This window comes from Neophocaena asiaeorientalis, unplaced genomic scaffold, assembly GCF_003031525.2.
Source record: "Neophocaena asiaeorientalis asiaeorientalis breed wild unplaced genomic scaffold, Neophocaena_asiaeorientalis_V1.1 scaffold505, whole genome shotgun sequence".
NCBI classification, from domain to species: Eukaryota; Metazoa; Chordata; class Mammalia; order Artiodactyla; family Phocoenidae; genus Neophocaena; species Neophocaena asiaeorientalis.
The window spans coordinates 1,297,541-1,315,363 of NW_020174704.1; the positions used below are offsets into that span (position 1 = coordinate 1,297,541).

A 17,823-nucleotide genomic window follows, 5' to 3' on the forward strand; every position below is an offset into this window, starting at 1 on the left:
AAGCCTATAGGTGTGTGTGTGTGTGTGTGTGTGTGTGTGTGTGTGTGTGTGTACACTCATGTGCATGCCCAGAGATTCAGAACAGGCTAAAGGCAGCAGGAGTAACTCTCCAGATTGGTGGGGATGGGGCTCTAGATACGTTACCAGACTTGGTTGGAATGGATCAGGCATTGACTGAAGATCTTTTAGAACAATAGCTAGGTGGGGACAGGGATAGTATGGACTTATATTTAATTTCCTAAGTGATCAGCACGGAGGTGTTCCTTGTCTTGTGATGTGTTGGAAGTTATCTAAATTGAATATGTTATCATATTGGTGATGTTTGTAGCACTTAAAGTAGTTTCCCTTTATTTTAATCAGGTTTTCCATGGTGGTCTAAAAGGTAGTGATTCCTTTTCGTTCATCTAGGGGTGTGTTTTGTATTTACTCTTGCTTCCTGTTTCTTCGTACTCCCTCCTTCCCTACCACACCACCTTTACACACCTATGAGTACACACACACTCACATCTACTCATATGCTTCTATACCCACATGCTCTGTACACACTCACTTGTACACATACATTTACACTTCTACCCAAGCACATACACACACACACCCTATGTGCACACACACACACACACACACTACAGTTGACACTCAAACAACACAGGTTTGTACTGCATGAATCACTTACACGTGGTTATTTTTCAGTAGTAATGACTACAGTAGCACACAGTCCATCTTGGTTGAATCCACGAATGCGAAGGAACCTTGGATACAGGGGACAGACTATAAGTTCTTTGTGAATTAACCCCCATGTTGTTTAAGGGTCAAGTGTATTGAGGTCATCTGTTGTTTAGTCAGAAAGATTTAGGTATCCAGTGTCAGTAGAAATCTCAGGTTGTACAGAATCCCTTCTCGAAGAAATGAAGCATCTTTTGTGAATTTATTTATGACTTGGCCCTTTCCTCTATTACTTCCTGGAGGGACTTGAGGCATTTAATGTTCTTTTTAAAGAAATGATCAGTGTTTTTGGAGAATTGATTTTGAGTCCCATGCGGAGACGCACACACTTGGGGGAATCTGATGCTGTCACCTGCAGGGCACTTTGGCACGTAGATGCAGATCCTTAAAATAAGCCGGTAGCTTCCAGCTCTCCATGGGGACTGGAGGAGAACAAATCATTCAAGTCCACAGCAAACCTCTAAAGCTCATTTCAGTCATTATTCTATGCCCCTTTCTAACCTTTTGATCGGAGCTGCTAATGCAGGCAAACTACTGATTTGATCTCAACTTCTTTCTCTGCCTTTGCTCTTTTTGTGGTGGAGACCTTCAAAGGAGAAGTAGAAACAAACAACCAAGAGTCTGGATAATTTAGAACTGGCTCACATCCAGGAGTGGAAGTAGCTTGGATCTGACAGTTTACTGCCTTAGCTTTGGAACATCCAAGCCACTATTGTCCTTGCCATCTGTGTGAGTGTGTGTGTATCAATATTAGCTTTTTGGTTCTAGATATTATTTAAAATAATCTAGCCACACAGGCTACTCCGGGAAACATCCAGAATCATGAGAACTTTTCCTTAATTTAGGTGAGTAGGAGGACAGACTTTGAATACTCAGCAGTTCTTAAAATATACATAATATGTTTGTGTATGATATGAAATGTCATTTCCTTACTAGAGAAAATTTAGAAAAGATAGAAAAGTTTAAAAAAAATAAAATTAACTTGTGACCCCATCACCCGCAGAGAATATCTGTTAATATTGTGGTATGTTTCCTTATCTTTTATCAAGTACATGTATATATGTATGTTTAAAAGTTGGGATCATTATGTTGATATAGTTATAACCTGCAGTTTTAAAAAAAAATTTATTTATATTTGGCTGTGTTGGGTCTTCATTGCTCCGCGCAGGCTTTCTCTAGTTGTGGCGAGCGGGGGCTGCTCTTCCTTGTGGTGCATGGGCTTCTCACTGCGGAGGCTTGTCTTGTTGCAGAGCACGGGCTCTAGGTGTGCGGGCTTCAGTAGTTGTGGCACGCAGGCTCAGTAGTTGTGGCTCACGGGCTCTAGAGCACAGGCTCAGTAGTTGTGGTGCACAGCCTTAGTTGTTTTGCGGCAGGTGGGATCCTCCCAGACCAGGGCTCGAACCCGTGTCCCCTGCATTGGCAGGCGGATTCTTAACCACTGTGCCACCAGGGAAGTCTGTAACCTGCAGTTTTTTTTTTGTTTGTTTTTTTGGGTTTTTTTTTTTTGCGGTACGCGGGCCTCTCACTGTTGTGGCCTCTCCCGCTGCGGAGCACAGGCTCCGGACGCGCAGGCTCAGCGACCATGGCTCACGGGCCCAGCCGCTCCGCGGCATGTGGGATCTTCCCGGACCGGGGCACGAACCCGTGTCCCCTGCATCGGCAGGCGGACTCTCAACCACTGCGCCACCAGGGAAGCCCACATTTGATATTTTGATCACAGTATCCTTATTAGAGAATTGCATGTGGATTTGGCACTCTTTAAAATAGACATGGAGAGTTGGAGAGCCTAGAAAAGTGAAAGTAAAGCACAAAAGGGAACGGGTTCTGTCGCACAGCTGCTTGCCCTGGAGAGCCGTACCAAACCCAGAGAACCTAACACTGCTTTTCTGAATTTGTAAGGAACACAACCTTCTGTGTTTTAAGAAAAACACACTGTTCAGCAGCTCTTTTACCATCATTTATTGTACGTGGATTATTTTTTTTGGCTTATTATTTGATAGATTAAAAGGTGGAAAAAATGCTGGATATCTTTGAAAAACATACACGTGTCTGCCCACCCCATACTCTTACTGTTCTCCATTCAAAGTGTTTAGGAAGAGGTTGTGGGGGAATTCAGGTCTCAGGGAAGGGCTGGCTCAAATGATCTTTGCTGGTCTTTGTATCCTGAGATCTGTGAACAAGCTTCAGTGAGACTGGGGAAGGTGGGGGTGTCCTCATTACCGCATTCAAGTTTGCTAAGAACTTTTTTTAAAAATATTTTTAAAAAATTTTATTTACGTATTTATTTTTGGCTGCGTTGGGTCTTCATTGCTGCACACGGGCTTTCTCTACTTTCGGCAAGTGGGGGCTGCTCTTCGTTGCGGAGCACAGCTGCTAGGTTGGTGGGCTTCAGTAGTTGTGGCACATGGGCTCAGTAGTTGTGGCTCGCGGGCTCTAGAGCGCAGGCTCAGTATTTGTGGCACACGGGCTTAGTTGCTTCACGGCATGTGGGATCTTCCCGGACCAGGGCTCAAACCTGCGTCCCTTGAATTGGCAGGCGGATTCTTAACCACTGCGCCACCAGGGAAGCCCTGCTAAGAACTTTTCTGAAGAGGAAATGTTCAGCGTCCTTGCTGCCTGTGTGACACAGCGTTATAGGGAGCAACCAAGGACACAGCCAGCACCTACCACAGGCGTGGAGCCGGGAGGTGCTGAGTAAATACCTGGAAACCAAAAGAATGTGTGTGAGCGCCAGCCCTAGGTTTTCCAGATATTGGCTGATTAAGAACCCAGGGCTGGCAGTGGTGCTGGGAGCAATTGGAGAAATATAGGAAAATAAAAGGAGTCACTTTTTTCAAAGAGCCATGGGGAATATTTCCATTTGAGAAACTCCAAGAGAAAAGCTCTTTATTCTGTCTGGGAGTGTCCTTGGGGTAGAGGGCCATTTGGCTTTCTGATGAATATCCTCTCAAGTTGTCTGAGAATATCAGTAATCACTCATTAGTCATTTTACTAATTTATTTTATTGGATTTTTAAATTAAAAAGGTAATACACATTGTCACAATAAGTTGAATTAAACAGGTGTATTTTACAAGATTTATTACCTTCCCCTCACCCATGTCCAGTGTCACTCCCATAGAAAACTAATATTAAGGATTTGGAGTGAACCCTTCGGTGCCTTTTTTTTTCTTCATATACAAATTTACATACATGTATATAGCTGTTTTGGTTTGTTTGTTTTTATTGATTTAAAACTAAACAGTGGAATTGCATTATACACATTACTTTATAACTTGTTTTTTTCACTTAATAGAATATTATGTCTTTTTAACAGTTGCCCAATAGTCTATAGAATTGATATACCAGAATTTATTCAATCAATCCCTACTGATGGACATTCAGGTGTTTCCATCTTTCTTTTCTTTCTCTTTGTTTTTATTGACATAATACTGCATTTGGCATCCATGCTCATCTATCTTTACATACTGATGATTTTATTTTAGTAGAATAGAGTACTAAAAGTGGAGTCCTGAGCCAACAGATAACTGAATTTAAAATTTCAATAGATAACATCAGATTACTTTCCTAAAAAGCTTATAGCAATTTATACTTCCACTAGCCATGTAGTATAATGCCTGACCCTCCACACTGGATGGTATTAGACTTTCTTACCAGTCTGATAGGTGACATTATCTGATTGTTGAGTACACTTTGAAAGAAACCCTGCAGTTTTAAAAAAATTATTTCACAAAGTTTACATCTTCAGTATAGGCATTTATGTTAACATGGGCATCTCTCTCTCTCTCTCTCTCTCTCTCTCACACACACACTGGGTCAGCTGGTGGAGAATCTCGGAACAAGCAAGGATTGGCAAAACCAGATAAACAGAGAACTCAACTGTAAATGTTCACTCTTTGTTTCACTCTTTTTATCAGGGGCAGGATATGAGGATGGGCATGTGAGCTCGCAGCCCTCGCTTGTCAAAAAGCACACCCTTTCTTCACTGTGTGATAAAGGGATCTCTTCTTCATGACAACCCATTATCTTTGAGTGACAACACCTGTCTCCTCAAAATTCTTGAGACTCCAGAAAGAATTACAGAAAAATAGTCTGTAACAGGTAGTGGGAAGCTATTAATTCCCAGGCCAGGCTGTCAGCTCATCAGGAGAGAGGCAGAGTCCAGTCATGGTGAAGGGAGTGGAGTCTGGAGACTGCTTGTGTCTGAATCCTGGCTCAGCCACTATATAGTTACGTGACCTTAGGCAAGTTAATTAACCTCTCTGTTGCTTCAGTTTTCCTATTACAGATGGAGATATTAATAGCTCCTGCCTCATAGGATTGTTGCCAGGACTAGGGATGGGAGTTAATATAATTCAACAATAAATAAAGCACTTCAAGTAGTGCCTGGTACACAGTAAGGCCTATATACATGTGTGCTATTATTAATTTTTATTATTGCAGACTGAAGGGGTTCTAATGTCATGCAGTCATGAAGGGGGCAGCTCTCCTGGAAGAAAGGTAAAGAAACAGGCTGTAGAGAGAATGGCTACAAAAGAAGTAGAGACAGTCATATATTGTGTAGATCCCATGGACATTGTGACTAGATTCTTACTTTCTGGGAATGGACCTGATTGAAGCAAACAGGGTTGTCCCCAGGGCCTGCTGTGAAGTGACCACAATTTATCTTTGATATTCCCTGCCCCCAGTGGCCCCTTGCTGCTGCTTCTGCGTCTTTATCTAATTTTTGGTTACCAGCAATACCTGGTGAGGCGTTTCATAACTGCTTCCCTGAGGGAGAAAATAAGGGAAATTTTTCGTGCGTCTGCCCAAAAAGGAGCAATGATGTTGGCTTCTTAGCTTCCGAGCACATACAGAAAGTCTTCGAGTTGGGGGCAATCAGAATGGACTCATATAAGCGTGAGTTGAACTATTTTGATCTGAGAAGACTGAAAATGGTGACCTGGAACCAATACAAATCCACTGGTTTACAGGATCCATGAAGCGGGGGGATTTGCCTTATTATGTTTTGTAACGGATGTATTTAAGCAGAACAGCAATCAAGTTTTGAAAAATTTTAGTGGGAAAATGCTTATAATGTTACAGGAAGTGACAGGTAATGATAATAATGACAATAAATAAATAGAAAAAAATACTGAAAGAAATCACACCAAAATGTTAATTGTGATTACCTTGGATTGGTGAGATTATAGGTGCTTTTGTTTTCTTCTTTATGTATATATATATGTATGTATTATGTATATTTATACCATTTCTATATACAGACTTCTAATTTTCCAAAATGAGCATATATTATTTTCTCTGGTAGAAAATAAAATAGAGTAGTTAACAGGCTATAACCACTAGAGCTGTTAACATAGAAACAGCCTAAATGGCTATAATAGGGGATTGGAAAAAACAAAATGAAACCATGGTACATCTGTATAATGAAGTACTATGCAATTATCAAGGTGGTCATGGAGTGGAATTAAAAGGTTTACATTATATGTTGCTAAGTGAAGAAAGTAGCATAGGAAACAGAACATATAGTAAATGCTATATAGCAAATGTAAATATATGTAAATGCATATATAAATATGTAAATTTCAGGAAGAGTTTAAATGAAAATGTTATGGCAAATGGGATTATTGGTAATTCTTTTATTTTTTGCTTATCTGTATTTTCTAATTTCCTGCAATAAAACATGGACTACCTACACAAGTGAATGTTTATATAACTTAAAAAAAAATAAATATCCAGAGAATATTCTTAGGGCAATAAAGTCCTATAAGAGACAGTGACAAATTATATACTTATGAGGAGTGTTGCCATCTGGTGGATCAAAAGCAAAAACTCACCCTCTTTCTACATTTTTCATTTGGAATTAGGAAATGAAAGCCACATACCGTGCCGTATTTCAGATGAATGCCTGGACAATTTTAGCAACTTAACGAAAATGTTCCTTTGATTCACAGGAAAAAGAAGTAGACCAACGACCAAGCCCAACGAACCCAATCGTGGGTGCACTGTTGAATTTTATTTAAAAAATAAAAAAATCTCTGTTTTACGAAATATGTTTACAGGCATGCTCATCCATAAAGACAATTCCGAGTTACCTATTTTATGGATGATTCAGGGCAAAATTTCCATCCTAACCTAATTTTTTTCGACTAGTTGGCGTACTGACCAGCCCATAATGACACTACAAATATTTGTGGAATGAAGGATCACTTCTGGCTGACTTAATCCAACTAACAGTTGGTGTGTTTTCATGGACTATAAATTAATTTCGATATGAACCAGTCGAAGCACTAGTTCTCTTGATATGCAAACATAAAATGATAAAATACTTCACAAAGCCAAATGATGGTAGTTTAGCTGCCATTTTGGATAAGCTACCCCCTCACTTCTCACCATCAGACTCACTCGGAAATTTCATTGAGCCCATTCACTGAGTTTAACTCTTCCCACTCACCTTTCTCCTTCTGTGTATAAAAATCTAAACATTTTGACAGTGCCTCTGTGGAAAAACATGCTTAATGCCTACTCTACCCCATCCTTCTAAGTTGCCCAGAAAGCCAAGTGGCTGGTAGATTGTTGCCTTGAGAACTAACCCTCGCTTTCCTCACCACCCTGCAGGTGAGCTGATCAATCTTGCCATGTACTGTGAGAGGATAAGGAGGAAATTCTGGCCTGAGTGGCACCATGATGATGACAACACCATCTATGAGTCCGAGGAGAGCTGTGAAGGCAGCAAAACGCATACGCCCCTGCTGGATTTCAGCTCTTACTCAAGGACAGAGACCTTTGAAGATGAGGGAGCAGAGAACAGTTTTTCCCGAACCCCAGACACGGATTTCACTGGACACTCGCTCTTTGATTCTGATGTGGACTTGGATGACTACACAGACCATGAACAGTGCAAGTGACATTCAGCCCTGCTGACCCTCCTCTGTTGGAGCTGCCATTCCTTGGGGTCAGTCCAGTTTCCCAGGTAGAAGTCCATCCGAGCTGGGAGGAGATCTTCGTGCTTGACACAGTTCTCACAAGCTAACTGGACTAGAGCAGCCTTATTTCTTTTTTGTACAAACAAGACACAGAACCATTCCGATGGCTCCGTTTAAAACAAACAGGCAGAAGAAAAAGTCAGCATGGTTCCTGAAACCCACTTTTGTTTTCATTAGAAAACTAAGATGGTGTGGTAGAGCAGGTGCAAGAGCAGGTTGTCCACAGATGGTGTGTACATCGATCCCCTGCAACCCGAGGGCTTAGGTGCAAGATGGATTCTTGAACATCCTTCATCCAGCAGGGTTCAAAGTCAGGAGAGATGTCATCAGAAGGAATGTAGGAGATAAATGTTCTGTGGTGGCTGCTTGTTATTTCCTGTGTGTATATTGTATGTTGAGATATAAGTCAAATAAAATCCATAGGTATTCAGTGAACACCTACTATGTGCAAAGCACTGTGCTAGGTGCTAGCCAGTATGAGTTTTATCCTAAGCCCTGCCAGTGGCTAGCTGTGTGATTCTGGGCAAGTCCCTTAATTCTTGTGTGCCTCATTTCCCTCACCTGTAAAGTGGGGGTAACAATAGTCCCCGCCTACCTACCTCACAGGGGTGTTGTGAGGATTCATGTGGTAACATACGGCGCTTTAAACCTCTCGGAAAAGGTGTGACATAAACACATTTTATTCTTTAATGTGCTTCGTGTGTGTGGAGATTGGAGGGCAAAGGAATTCCACATCTAGGCAACAGCGGCCACAGTCACTCGCCCAAGCGGAGCCAGTGGAACACACACCAAGGCACAGTTAGGACTCTGTCGTCATCCTCTTTGTGATCTTGCTTGAATCGAAATCTTTTGTTCAAAGAACCTTGGAAATGTTTCTACAGATCATCAACAGCTACAGACAGTCTTCAATTCTACTGTACATTTGCAGAGAAGCCTTTCTTTCGTTGCCTGAACGCACACTGGAACCTTGTCCTTTGTTGATTCTGGAGTGTTAAGTTGCCTACGTTTGGTTTACTTGGGGGAATAAAGCTCAGGAATAGGATGGATTTAATAGTGGTGAAGGGGAAAGGATTTGACTGATTTTTGTAAGCAGAAGCTCGCCAGCTTGTAATGTCTTTTTTGAAAACAAACCTTGCGAGACGTATTGGAAAGATGAAGTAGGAAGAGGATCATTGTAACGGGTAGCAGAGCACTTTGTGCAGTGTGGACCCTATGCAGTTTTATTAACGCAACTTTTCTGGTGTTCTCAGCCATTGTCCGGCGAGGGGAAGGCAACGCTGAGGAAAATCTTAATGTTTCTTAAGGATTTTTCCTCCCCTCCCCGTCCTCTCTCTCCCTCCCCATAGAGCCCCTGAACTCTTGCGGTTACTGTGTTGACTGAGGCACTCCATCTCTGAAGACATAGTTTTGGTTGACTTAGAACATTTTCTAGTGAAATATGGGTTGAAGATCCTAGGGTGATGGCTGTGGATTTGGGCTTCTGACCACAACTGACTGGGGAAGGGTTATTCCTTATGGGGTTAAAGAGGAACTTCTTAAAAGACAGCGTCTTCTGGTGAGTTCACGTACGTTACTTGAAAAAGACTCTTTGAATATGGTTTTGACAAAATAGTCCTAAAATGCTGTGGATTCACAAAGAAATAAAGGGGGAGAGTTTTTGAGGTTATTTACCATTTAAGCAACAGGGTAGGGCATATGTAACTGGGAAGAAATGCTGAAATACCCTAAGCTAGACATTTTTATTCCACAGAAAACTCAGTTGTTAATATCTTATTAAAGCCCTTCATCTTTTGAGAGGACTGTTCGATGACTAATAAGAGTGTGTTGGAGGATGTATGAATGGTTAAGCCTGTTTTGTTTCCAGCATCATTTGGACTGTTCACCTCTCCTCTCTCTAGCTTAGTGGTGTTGCAAGGCCAGCTGGTGGTAGTTCTGTGTGACAGGGAAGCTCCTGGCCTGAAAACGTGAATGTAGTGAACAGGTAAACTGTGGACCAATCTCCACAAAGACTGAGTTCCCCTTTCCCCTCCCTCAGCTGGAAAGAGTTGTGTTTGAAATTTTGTCTACAGTTTATTCTTCCTGTATAGCACCAAGTGTGCTGTATCTTCAAGCCACGAATGATTAAGTTATGAGTGTGTAGAAGTCACAGATATTTTTTATTGTGTGTTACTTGGAGGGCAAGTCCATGGAGAGCCAACATTCAAAGTGAAGCTGTAAGACCTTCATTCATTCTTTTCAGGAGCCTCCCGCAGGGACTTGAATGGACATTGCTGGAGTCCTGGGTACTCCCTGACAGCTCATGACTGGGTATTCAGCATTTTGTATGGGTAGCTTGATCAGGAACCCTAGAGTAGACCCAGGTTTTACTTTCCCAAAGTTGGTTATGGAAACAAAATGACCAAGACAAAACCCACTGTGGAGTGGGTGACTGATGCACTCTTGATTGGGAAGGCTTTAATTTTCTGTTCTTCGTTCTAAAGCTATCCAGGTTTGAAGTGTTCTCCAAGTTGATGAACAGGTGCTACTTATAAGAAAAATAAGAAATAAGGGGATATTTTGGTCATCTGGCTTACTTGTTCAAGTTCTGTATTTCTTTTTTACTGGAAGGTAACTTAAGGAAATGTGATCTTTAATGGTAATAGATGCTTTTGGATGGACAGAAGACCCACGGGCTACCTGTTCTTTTTCTTACCTCTCACTGTAAAATTAAATTCTGCCCTTCTCTCCACTTCCCTTTGCCTCACCCCACCCCTGTCTCCACTCATCAGGATGAAGGAGCGGCATCACGCTTTGCCCTGCATATGCCAGAGTAGATACAAGGATGATTTAAATTTTCACAGAAGTAAACGATATTGTCAGAGGTTCCCATTTCTTGTTGTAACATCATGAGTTGTGAATAGTGACACTACCAAGGCCAAATGCTACCCAGATGACTGATCACAGACTTAGAGCAACTGGACTTGAATCAGAACTGCAGTCTGGTCCTCACGTGAGCCCTGCCTGTGTGCACTGAGGTATGAGGATATGTGTTTGTGAAACAACTGGGGTTCAGGGAAAGGAAGCGTTAAGGGTTATAGCCGTGGGGGTCTTGCCCAGGTTATCTGAGAGAAAGTATAGACTCATAGAAGTGGATAGCTGGGCCGTGGATTCACTCTAGAAAGCCATATTTATTTGGAGGACAGGCCCGGAACGGAGGTCTTTCACCTTGCCTTTTACAGGGTTCTTCCCATTACATCACCTTGACTTGGGTTCTTTTTAAAACCCACCTCCCCAAGAGGTCACTCCATGTTCATAGAACCAGCACATCCCTAGTCTCTCTCTGACAGTGCTTGGAATTCTCCACTCTTGTCCCCTGTATCTCTTCAGCCTGGTCTAGGCCAATTCAAAGGATCTTTCTTCGGTATCTACTCTGTGCAAGGCGCTGCTGGTCTCAGTGAATGATACCCAGAGGATGTCCAAGTCACCAAGACTCTTCATTCTCGGATTATATCTTTTAAGGAATCCATGCCCATATGGTCTCTCACTGGATATTTAGTTACTCACTGGTGAGTTGATAGCCACCTACCCTGTGCCTGGCCCTGGGATCCACACTGGATATAGATACAGTGGTGAACAGAACAGACATGGCACCCTGGTTTTAGGGTATTCTCTTTTACCTAAGCTTCTGTGTTAGCCTCTTTTACGTGCTTAGCCACTTCCCTGATCCATTCCACTCATCACCACTAGATTAATATCTCTAAAAAGCTCTAATAGGGCACCGTATTGCTCCAGGCTGCGGTATTCCTTAGGGCCTGGTGTTCTCACCTCTTTCTTCACCTTGTTTCCTGGGGCTCCTCCACGTGGTCCATCCAGTGCATCCAAGCTGGTCCATTTGCCATTACCTAGACATGCCTCATGTACCTGTGCTGTGCCTGTGCTCATGCCAGCCCTCTCCTGAAATGCCTGCCCTTCCTCTCCACTGGCGCAAGTCGTGTGCACCTCGCAAGGCCCAACTTGGTCAGTTCTGCAAGAAGAGGTCTCAGCTCATTATGATCTCCCCTTCCTCTAGAGATACAGCTCCCATCATTTCCTTCCCTGAAGGCTGCATGGGAAAGGTTTGCCCAGAAAGTGGGCCGTACACTAGAAAGTAATGGTTTTTAATTTTTTTGTCTCCATTGATAATCTGATTCAAGTCCTATGCCCTAGTCCAAAAAAAATACGTATATGCAGATATATGAAATTTTACATGTAAGTTCAGGAGATTTAGAGACATCTTGACGTTATCTGTGGATTCCTTAGGGGGTTCATGGACTGCAGGTGAAGAAGCCTTCTTCTAAGAGTCTTTAAAAGTCACTGTTGTGGCTTCCCTGGTGGCGCAGTGGTTGAGAGTCCGCCTGCCGATGCAGGGGACACGGGTTCGTGCCCCGGTCTGGGAAGATCCCACATGCCGCGGAGCGGCTGGGCCCGTGAGCCATGGCCACTGAGCCTGCGCGTCTGGAGCCTGTGCTCCGCAACGGGAGAGGCCACAGCAGAGAGAGGCCTGCGAACCACACACACACAAAAAAAAAAAAAAAAAAAAAAAAAAAAAAAAAAAAAAAAAAAAAAAAAAAAAAAAAAAGTCACTGTTGTTTAGTGTTTGTTCTTGCTTGCTTTTTTCACAGCCAGACAGGAGACAGATTGGAATGGGATGTGCAAGCAAAAGTGATCTCTGTCATTATCCCTCTGGAGAGTGTGCTGAGTGACAGGGGAGGAGGATAAGGCCTCTCACATTAGTTGAGAAAATATCTTTGTTTTGACAAGTGTGGCATTTTGAAAGTGACAGGATTTCGTTGTCATCGTCATTGTCATCTCCCTTCTGACCACCCAAAAAGTTGATTTCGCAAAATCAATTCAGGGCCAGGGGAGCTTCCCTTCAGCCCTGAAACCCACCACTTCTGCTGGCGGACCTGGGCTTAAGGTGGGAGAGAAGACGCTGGATTTTTCCTTAGAGGAAAAAGTTCTACACAATCAGGTTTTTCTGCATTAATTAAGCAATTAATTAATTCATAGAACAGTTGAGTGTATTTTCAATAAAAGGATGGTGCCTTTTGTTGATAGGGAACGACTCAGGTTCTTCCTCTTCTTTTCCTTCCTCTTCTCCTTTCTCCTGACCCTCGCCCCCACCTTCTTCCTTTTTGTTTTCAGGGCGAAGCTCCTTTCGTATGACCCAGAATCCTTTGTTCTCCTTTATATGTAGTGCTGTTTAAGATGAACACAGACTGATGAAGGTACATTCAATGACAAATACTTCTTGAGTCTAAATGCTGAACTCTGGCAACCCATTTCTAACAGGTCCGGGATCGACGGCTTGACCTTCCTTCACTTGCTTCTGGTGGTCTGGATGCAACTTGCAAAGTTCAAAAGGACCCCTTGGTGGGTGGGACCCCTCCTCTGGCCGGCAAAACCCTTGCTAGTGCCAGGAGTAAATGCAAATGGATGTGAGGCTTTCCTCATTTAAATTTCTTACCAGAAATTTAGGTTTTTAGTCCCTGACTTTAAAGAATATCTTAAAGATATTTAATATTCTTTAGTCTTTAAGGTAACTGGAACCAGCAGCACGTTGGCCTTGCACCTTTGAGAAGGTTACAGAGAATATGAAAAATAGTGTAAAAGGAAGCAACTCACTGTTCGGGGGCTAACAGTGTGACCTTCTCAACCATTCTGGCTCTTGCCAAAGCAGGGATCTTGCCCCCAGACCAAAGCTTCTCTGAAGCTTCTGCTGCTGGCTAGACCATTAGGATGATCTCAGTGTTCAAGAGGATTATTGCCCCTAATTGTCAAATTTGTAGACAGTAAAGGGGACCATTGCAATAATAAGACAACTTATGAATGTGGTCCAGCCAGCACCAGCACTCTTGATTATTTCCATGGGGAAACAAGTTATCTAGAGCGAAAGGTCGGTACAGTACTTCTGGTGTTCAGTACACAAATCATTTCAGCAATTAACTTGATGGCCTTCTTGAATATTTTTCAATTGCTGTTGTTCCTAATTACAGCTTTAAATATTTTGAAACAATTCACTAACTATAGAGCAATATATATTTATGATGATATTTCATTTTATGAAAAGTAGTATTACTAAAGGTAACCAAAATTCATCTCCTTCGCCCCATCCATTGGCAAGCATCCTTCCCCCCCCACCCCCACCCCCGCCTTTTTTCTGTTTTACTTTTAGCTCTAGAATAGAGTAACTTTTATTTATCAGTAAAATTTAAACCTTCTTTAGCATTAAAAAAAAAAGTTACCCCATGGCTTTAAAAACAATAGGATTTAGCTCCTGAATTGTCAAGTTAATCAGCAGTGGCTAAACAGATAGCAGAGGGAATGTGATATAATTGGAGGCTAGAAAAGAGTAATGCTTTGGGTATTTACTACCTCCCTCCCTTAAAGAAATACGACAATCTATGGACTTTTCTCTTTAATAGTTGTTCAGAATTGGAAGTGTTCTCTCGTATTTGCTTCTAGCCCCCGACAAGAGATCACATTTGGCTTATTAAAACATCAGCGATGTCCAAATGATTGTATTTTTACCTTTAACAAATTATATCTGAAATTTTTTGCAGCAATAAGACTAAAGATAATGCTCAACTTTTGGAGGGATCTCTGCTTCGGTAGGGGCAACATGTTTGTGTTACTTCTGTCAAAATGATTTTACCTCGGGCTTCCCTGGTGGCACAGTGGTTGAGAGTCCGCCTGCCGATGCAGGGGACACGGGTTCGTACCCGGTCCGGGAAGATCCCACATGCTGCGGAGCGGCTGGGCCCGTGAGCCATGGCCGCTGAGCATGCGCGTCCGGAGCCTGTGCTCTGCAACGGGAGGGGCCGCAATAGTGAGAGGCCCGCGTACCGGGGGGGGGGGGGGGGGCGCGAAGATTTTACCTCAAGTGATCATTCTCACAGGATCATGCTTACTGTAAACATGTTTTTTTCCCAGCGATCTGTATCCTGCTGAGTGTCTGACAACTCCACCGTTGATGAGGGTGACGGTTCCTCGATGGTGGTGATTGAAAAGATGAGGGTCCGAGTCCTTCATCTGGTGGTATTTGAATTTCACTGAGTGGGAGGAGAGAAGGAATGATGAACAGATACTGGGGCTTCAAGCAACCACGAGGTGTGGCTGTGTTAGAGGTGTGTCAGGCACACTGAACGTTTTCTGGGTGGTGGCATCTTACTAAAACCATCCAAGGGACTACGGCTTTAAATCAGAAACAAATGCAGTCTGTAGGGAAGGATTGTCTGTGAATATCCTGTTCATCTTTGTCCTGGTTTCTGGCTTGTTCTCCCGGTTTGCCCCGCCTGAGGCTGGGCCTGGGAACTGGAGGAGTGGTCCCAGTGTGTTCACTCCTTTGATTCTGGAACTTCCTTCTAGTCTCTCAGAAGTGTTTGTGGCATATAGTTGCCATTTTATGATAGAAAATGTACAGAGTATATTTGTATATTCGTTTTATAGAAGACCTTTAAATGTTTAGAGACACCCCAAAGGATCCCTGTATAGGCAGTGGGCGCCAAACCTTTATGCCACTGACCTCGTCAGTAAAACTATCTGAGCATGCCCCGCAGCTTATTTATTTATAAACACACACACACTGCTCTACTGATATGTTATATACATTAAAAACCATAGCAAACATAGAAATTTACAAAGAATAGTCTCTATTCAATAGAGTTTAGAGTATGGGGCCAGGAAGTCTTAGGCGTAGCACCCAGAATGTGGCAGTTGGTAACGTTGGTGGGAAAATGGATGTAAAATAGGCATGGACGCATGATTTTAGGTCAAGGTTATTCATTTATTCATTCAATCTTTTTTTTTTTGGCCATGCCGCACAGCACGCGGGATCTTAGTTCCCTGACCAGGGATGGAACCCGTGGCCCCTGCAGTGGAAGCGTGGAGCTAACCACTGGACCTCCAGGGAATTCCCCATTCATTCATTCTTAAAACAGGCATTTTTGGTTAGGAGAAGAAAAGAGTGAATAATTAGATATGACGTTTACAAGAGCTCTTTTTTTTTTTTTTTTAAGAGCTCTTTTAAATTCTGTTTTTGGGACCACTTGATCTAGAACGTCTTGTCAATTCCTGCAAGATTTCCCAGGACACTGATTTAAGCAAAACGAGAAAAGAAAGGAGGGGAAAATCCCCATTAATGCAGATGCTGGCTCTAATGCCTGAGAATTTCTGAATCTGAAAAGCAAGTTTTGATAATTCCTGGTAATCATCATCTCACTGATTATGTGTCTTTTTTCTTTCCTTCTTTCTTTTAATAGATCTTTGTTGGAGTATAATTGCTTCACAATACTTAGTTTATCCAAACGTGTGGAAGATGTACAGATTTATTTTCAGATATCTGAGACAGGAAGGACCAATGTTGGTGTGATTCAAACCCACATTTCAGCTGCTAGGGGGCTGATGGGTGGACACTGCCTGGAAAACATTTACCTGCCCCATCTGTTTTGCGAACACAATGAATAGCATCTTGCTGAACGAGGGCCTCGACGTGGAGGTGTTTATTTCTGGACCTATGAGTTCCGTAGCAGTTATTGTTAGTAGTTTATAAAGCCGTATTAAACTTGTACACTTGACCGTAAGATAGATTTGAATTGTGCACTATGTTGATGACTGTATATAAATGTGGAAATTCTGTATATTTGGTCTCAATGCTCTATGTATTTGATGTGTAAATGATAACTAATGGATATGAAAGAGCTGGCTGTGAATGTCTTTATTCCAATTCACTTCTCTTTTGCAAATTTGAGTGTTTAAACTTTACACCCATGGGGAAAATCTGAGATTTTTGCATCTAGTATACTGTTAAGTGGTGGTCTCAGATGATTGGGAGAATGTTTTAGTTGTAAGGCTCTTGTATAATTAGAACAGAGGTAATGAATTTTTTAGGCATTATGACTTTCTGATAGAATTTTAAATGAATGTTTTTTAAGTAGAAAAACAGGTCTCTGGATGACGTTGTCTTTACTCTCCTGCCTTTGTTTCATGTCCGGTGTTCCCGTTGGAGCCCTGTAAGGACTGATGCCCACTGGCAGAGAGAATAAAAATAGGTAGAGAGACTGGAACACGTGTGAACCTCTACTGTGGCGTCTGGGCCTGATGATAGACCAATTTTCCTTCTATATAAATATGTCTCAATTAGTTTTCCCAACTGTTCAGTGAAGTAATTCTGATTCCCATTTTGCAGATGAGGAAAGAGGCTTGGGGAGGTAAATTAGGACAACGTGGCTGAGATGCTCAAGTTATATATATTGGGATCAGAGATTCACAGCGAGGTTTTAGAAACACAAATCTTATTTCTGTTTCACACACACGTGCCTGGCAAGGAACTGCGAAGGATAGCTGGGTCTGTAGGCATTTCAGGATGGGTAGAGACATCCGGGATGTTTGAAATCCGATCTACAAATTTGACCAACTATTATTCAAATGTTAGCTTCTTACCATGTAGAACAAATTACATTAAAATCCCCAAATCCCAAACTCCCCCAAATACGGGGATATCTATTAAGTAACAAATGAGAGGACCCCCTAAGCCTACATTCTAGAGATAATGGTTTGGTTTTTATCCTTTTAGAACTCCTTTCTATCTTGACCTATAAATCCTAACTATTCAGCTCTGCTTGTTAATAACACAGATGCTGACTGGAAATGCTTTGGGGCAAATCTATTGTATATCTACTTCTAGAACATGTGTGGGGTCTTACCCTTAAGCTTGGTGTCTGTACCTTTACGGAAGCTTTATTCTCCTTGCTTTCAGGAGGAAGGGGGTTGTTTGCCCTTCCAACGCGCAGTGCTCTCAGAAGTGTTAAGAGAAGTACTTTGTGAACAGTTGTACCGAATATTGCATGAAGCCATTTTTCACATTTTTGTCCTTCTTTCCTTTTAGGGCAGAGACAGCATGGTCGGCCTCCTGTTCTCTCAGGGGCTACCTGTGTTTTTTGTAGATGGTGCCACTGTCAGCACCCATTAAACGCTGCTCAGCTGGGCCGGTACTCATTAGCAACAGACTTTTAAACTCTGCCAAGGTTAAAGTAGCTTATCCTCCGGATGAAAGGGGACTTTGGAAAACAAAGAGGAAAGAGAACCAGATTCCTT

General features: G+C 42.4%; 1 protein-coding gene across 2 annotated transcripts in view; it reads left to right on the forward strand.

The window, feature by feature from the left end:
* The window catches only part of FAXC (failed axon connections homolog, metaxin like GST domain containing), a 76,703-nt gene extending 68,563 nt beyond the window's left edge, over positions 1 to 8,140 (forward strand). For both annotated transcript variants that reach the window (XM_024759337.1, XM_024759336.1), the window contains one exon: positions 7,343 to 8,140. In XM_024759337.1, coding sequence (XP_024615105.1) covers positions 7,343 to 7,632 — 290 coding nt within the window. In that variant the 3' untranslated portion in view covers positions 7,633 to 8,140. The remainder of the gene's footprint in view (positions 1 to 7,342) is intronic.
* The last annotated feature ends 9,683 nt before the right edge of the window (positions 8,141 to 17,823 follow it).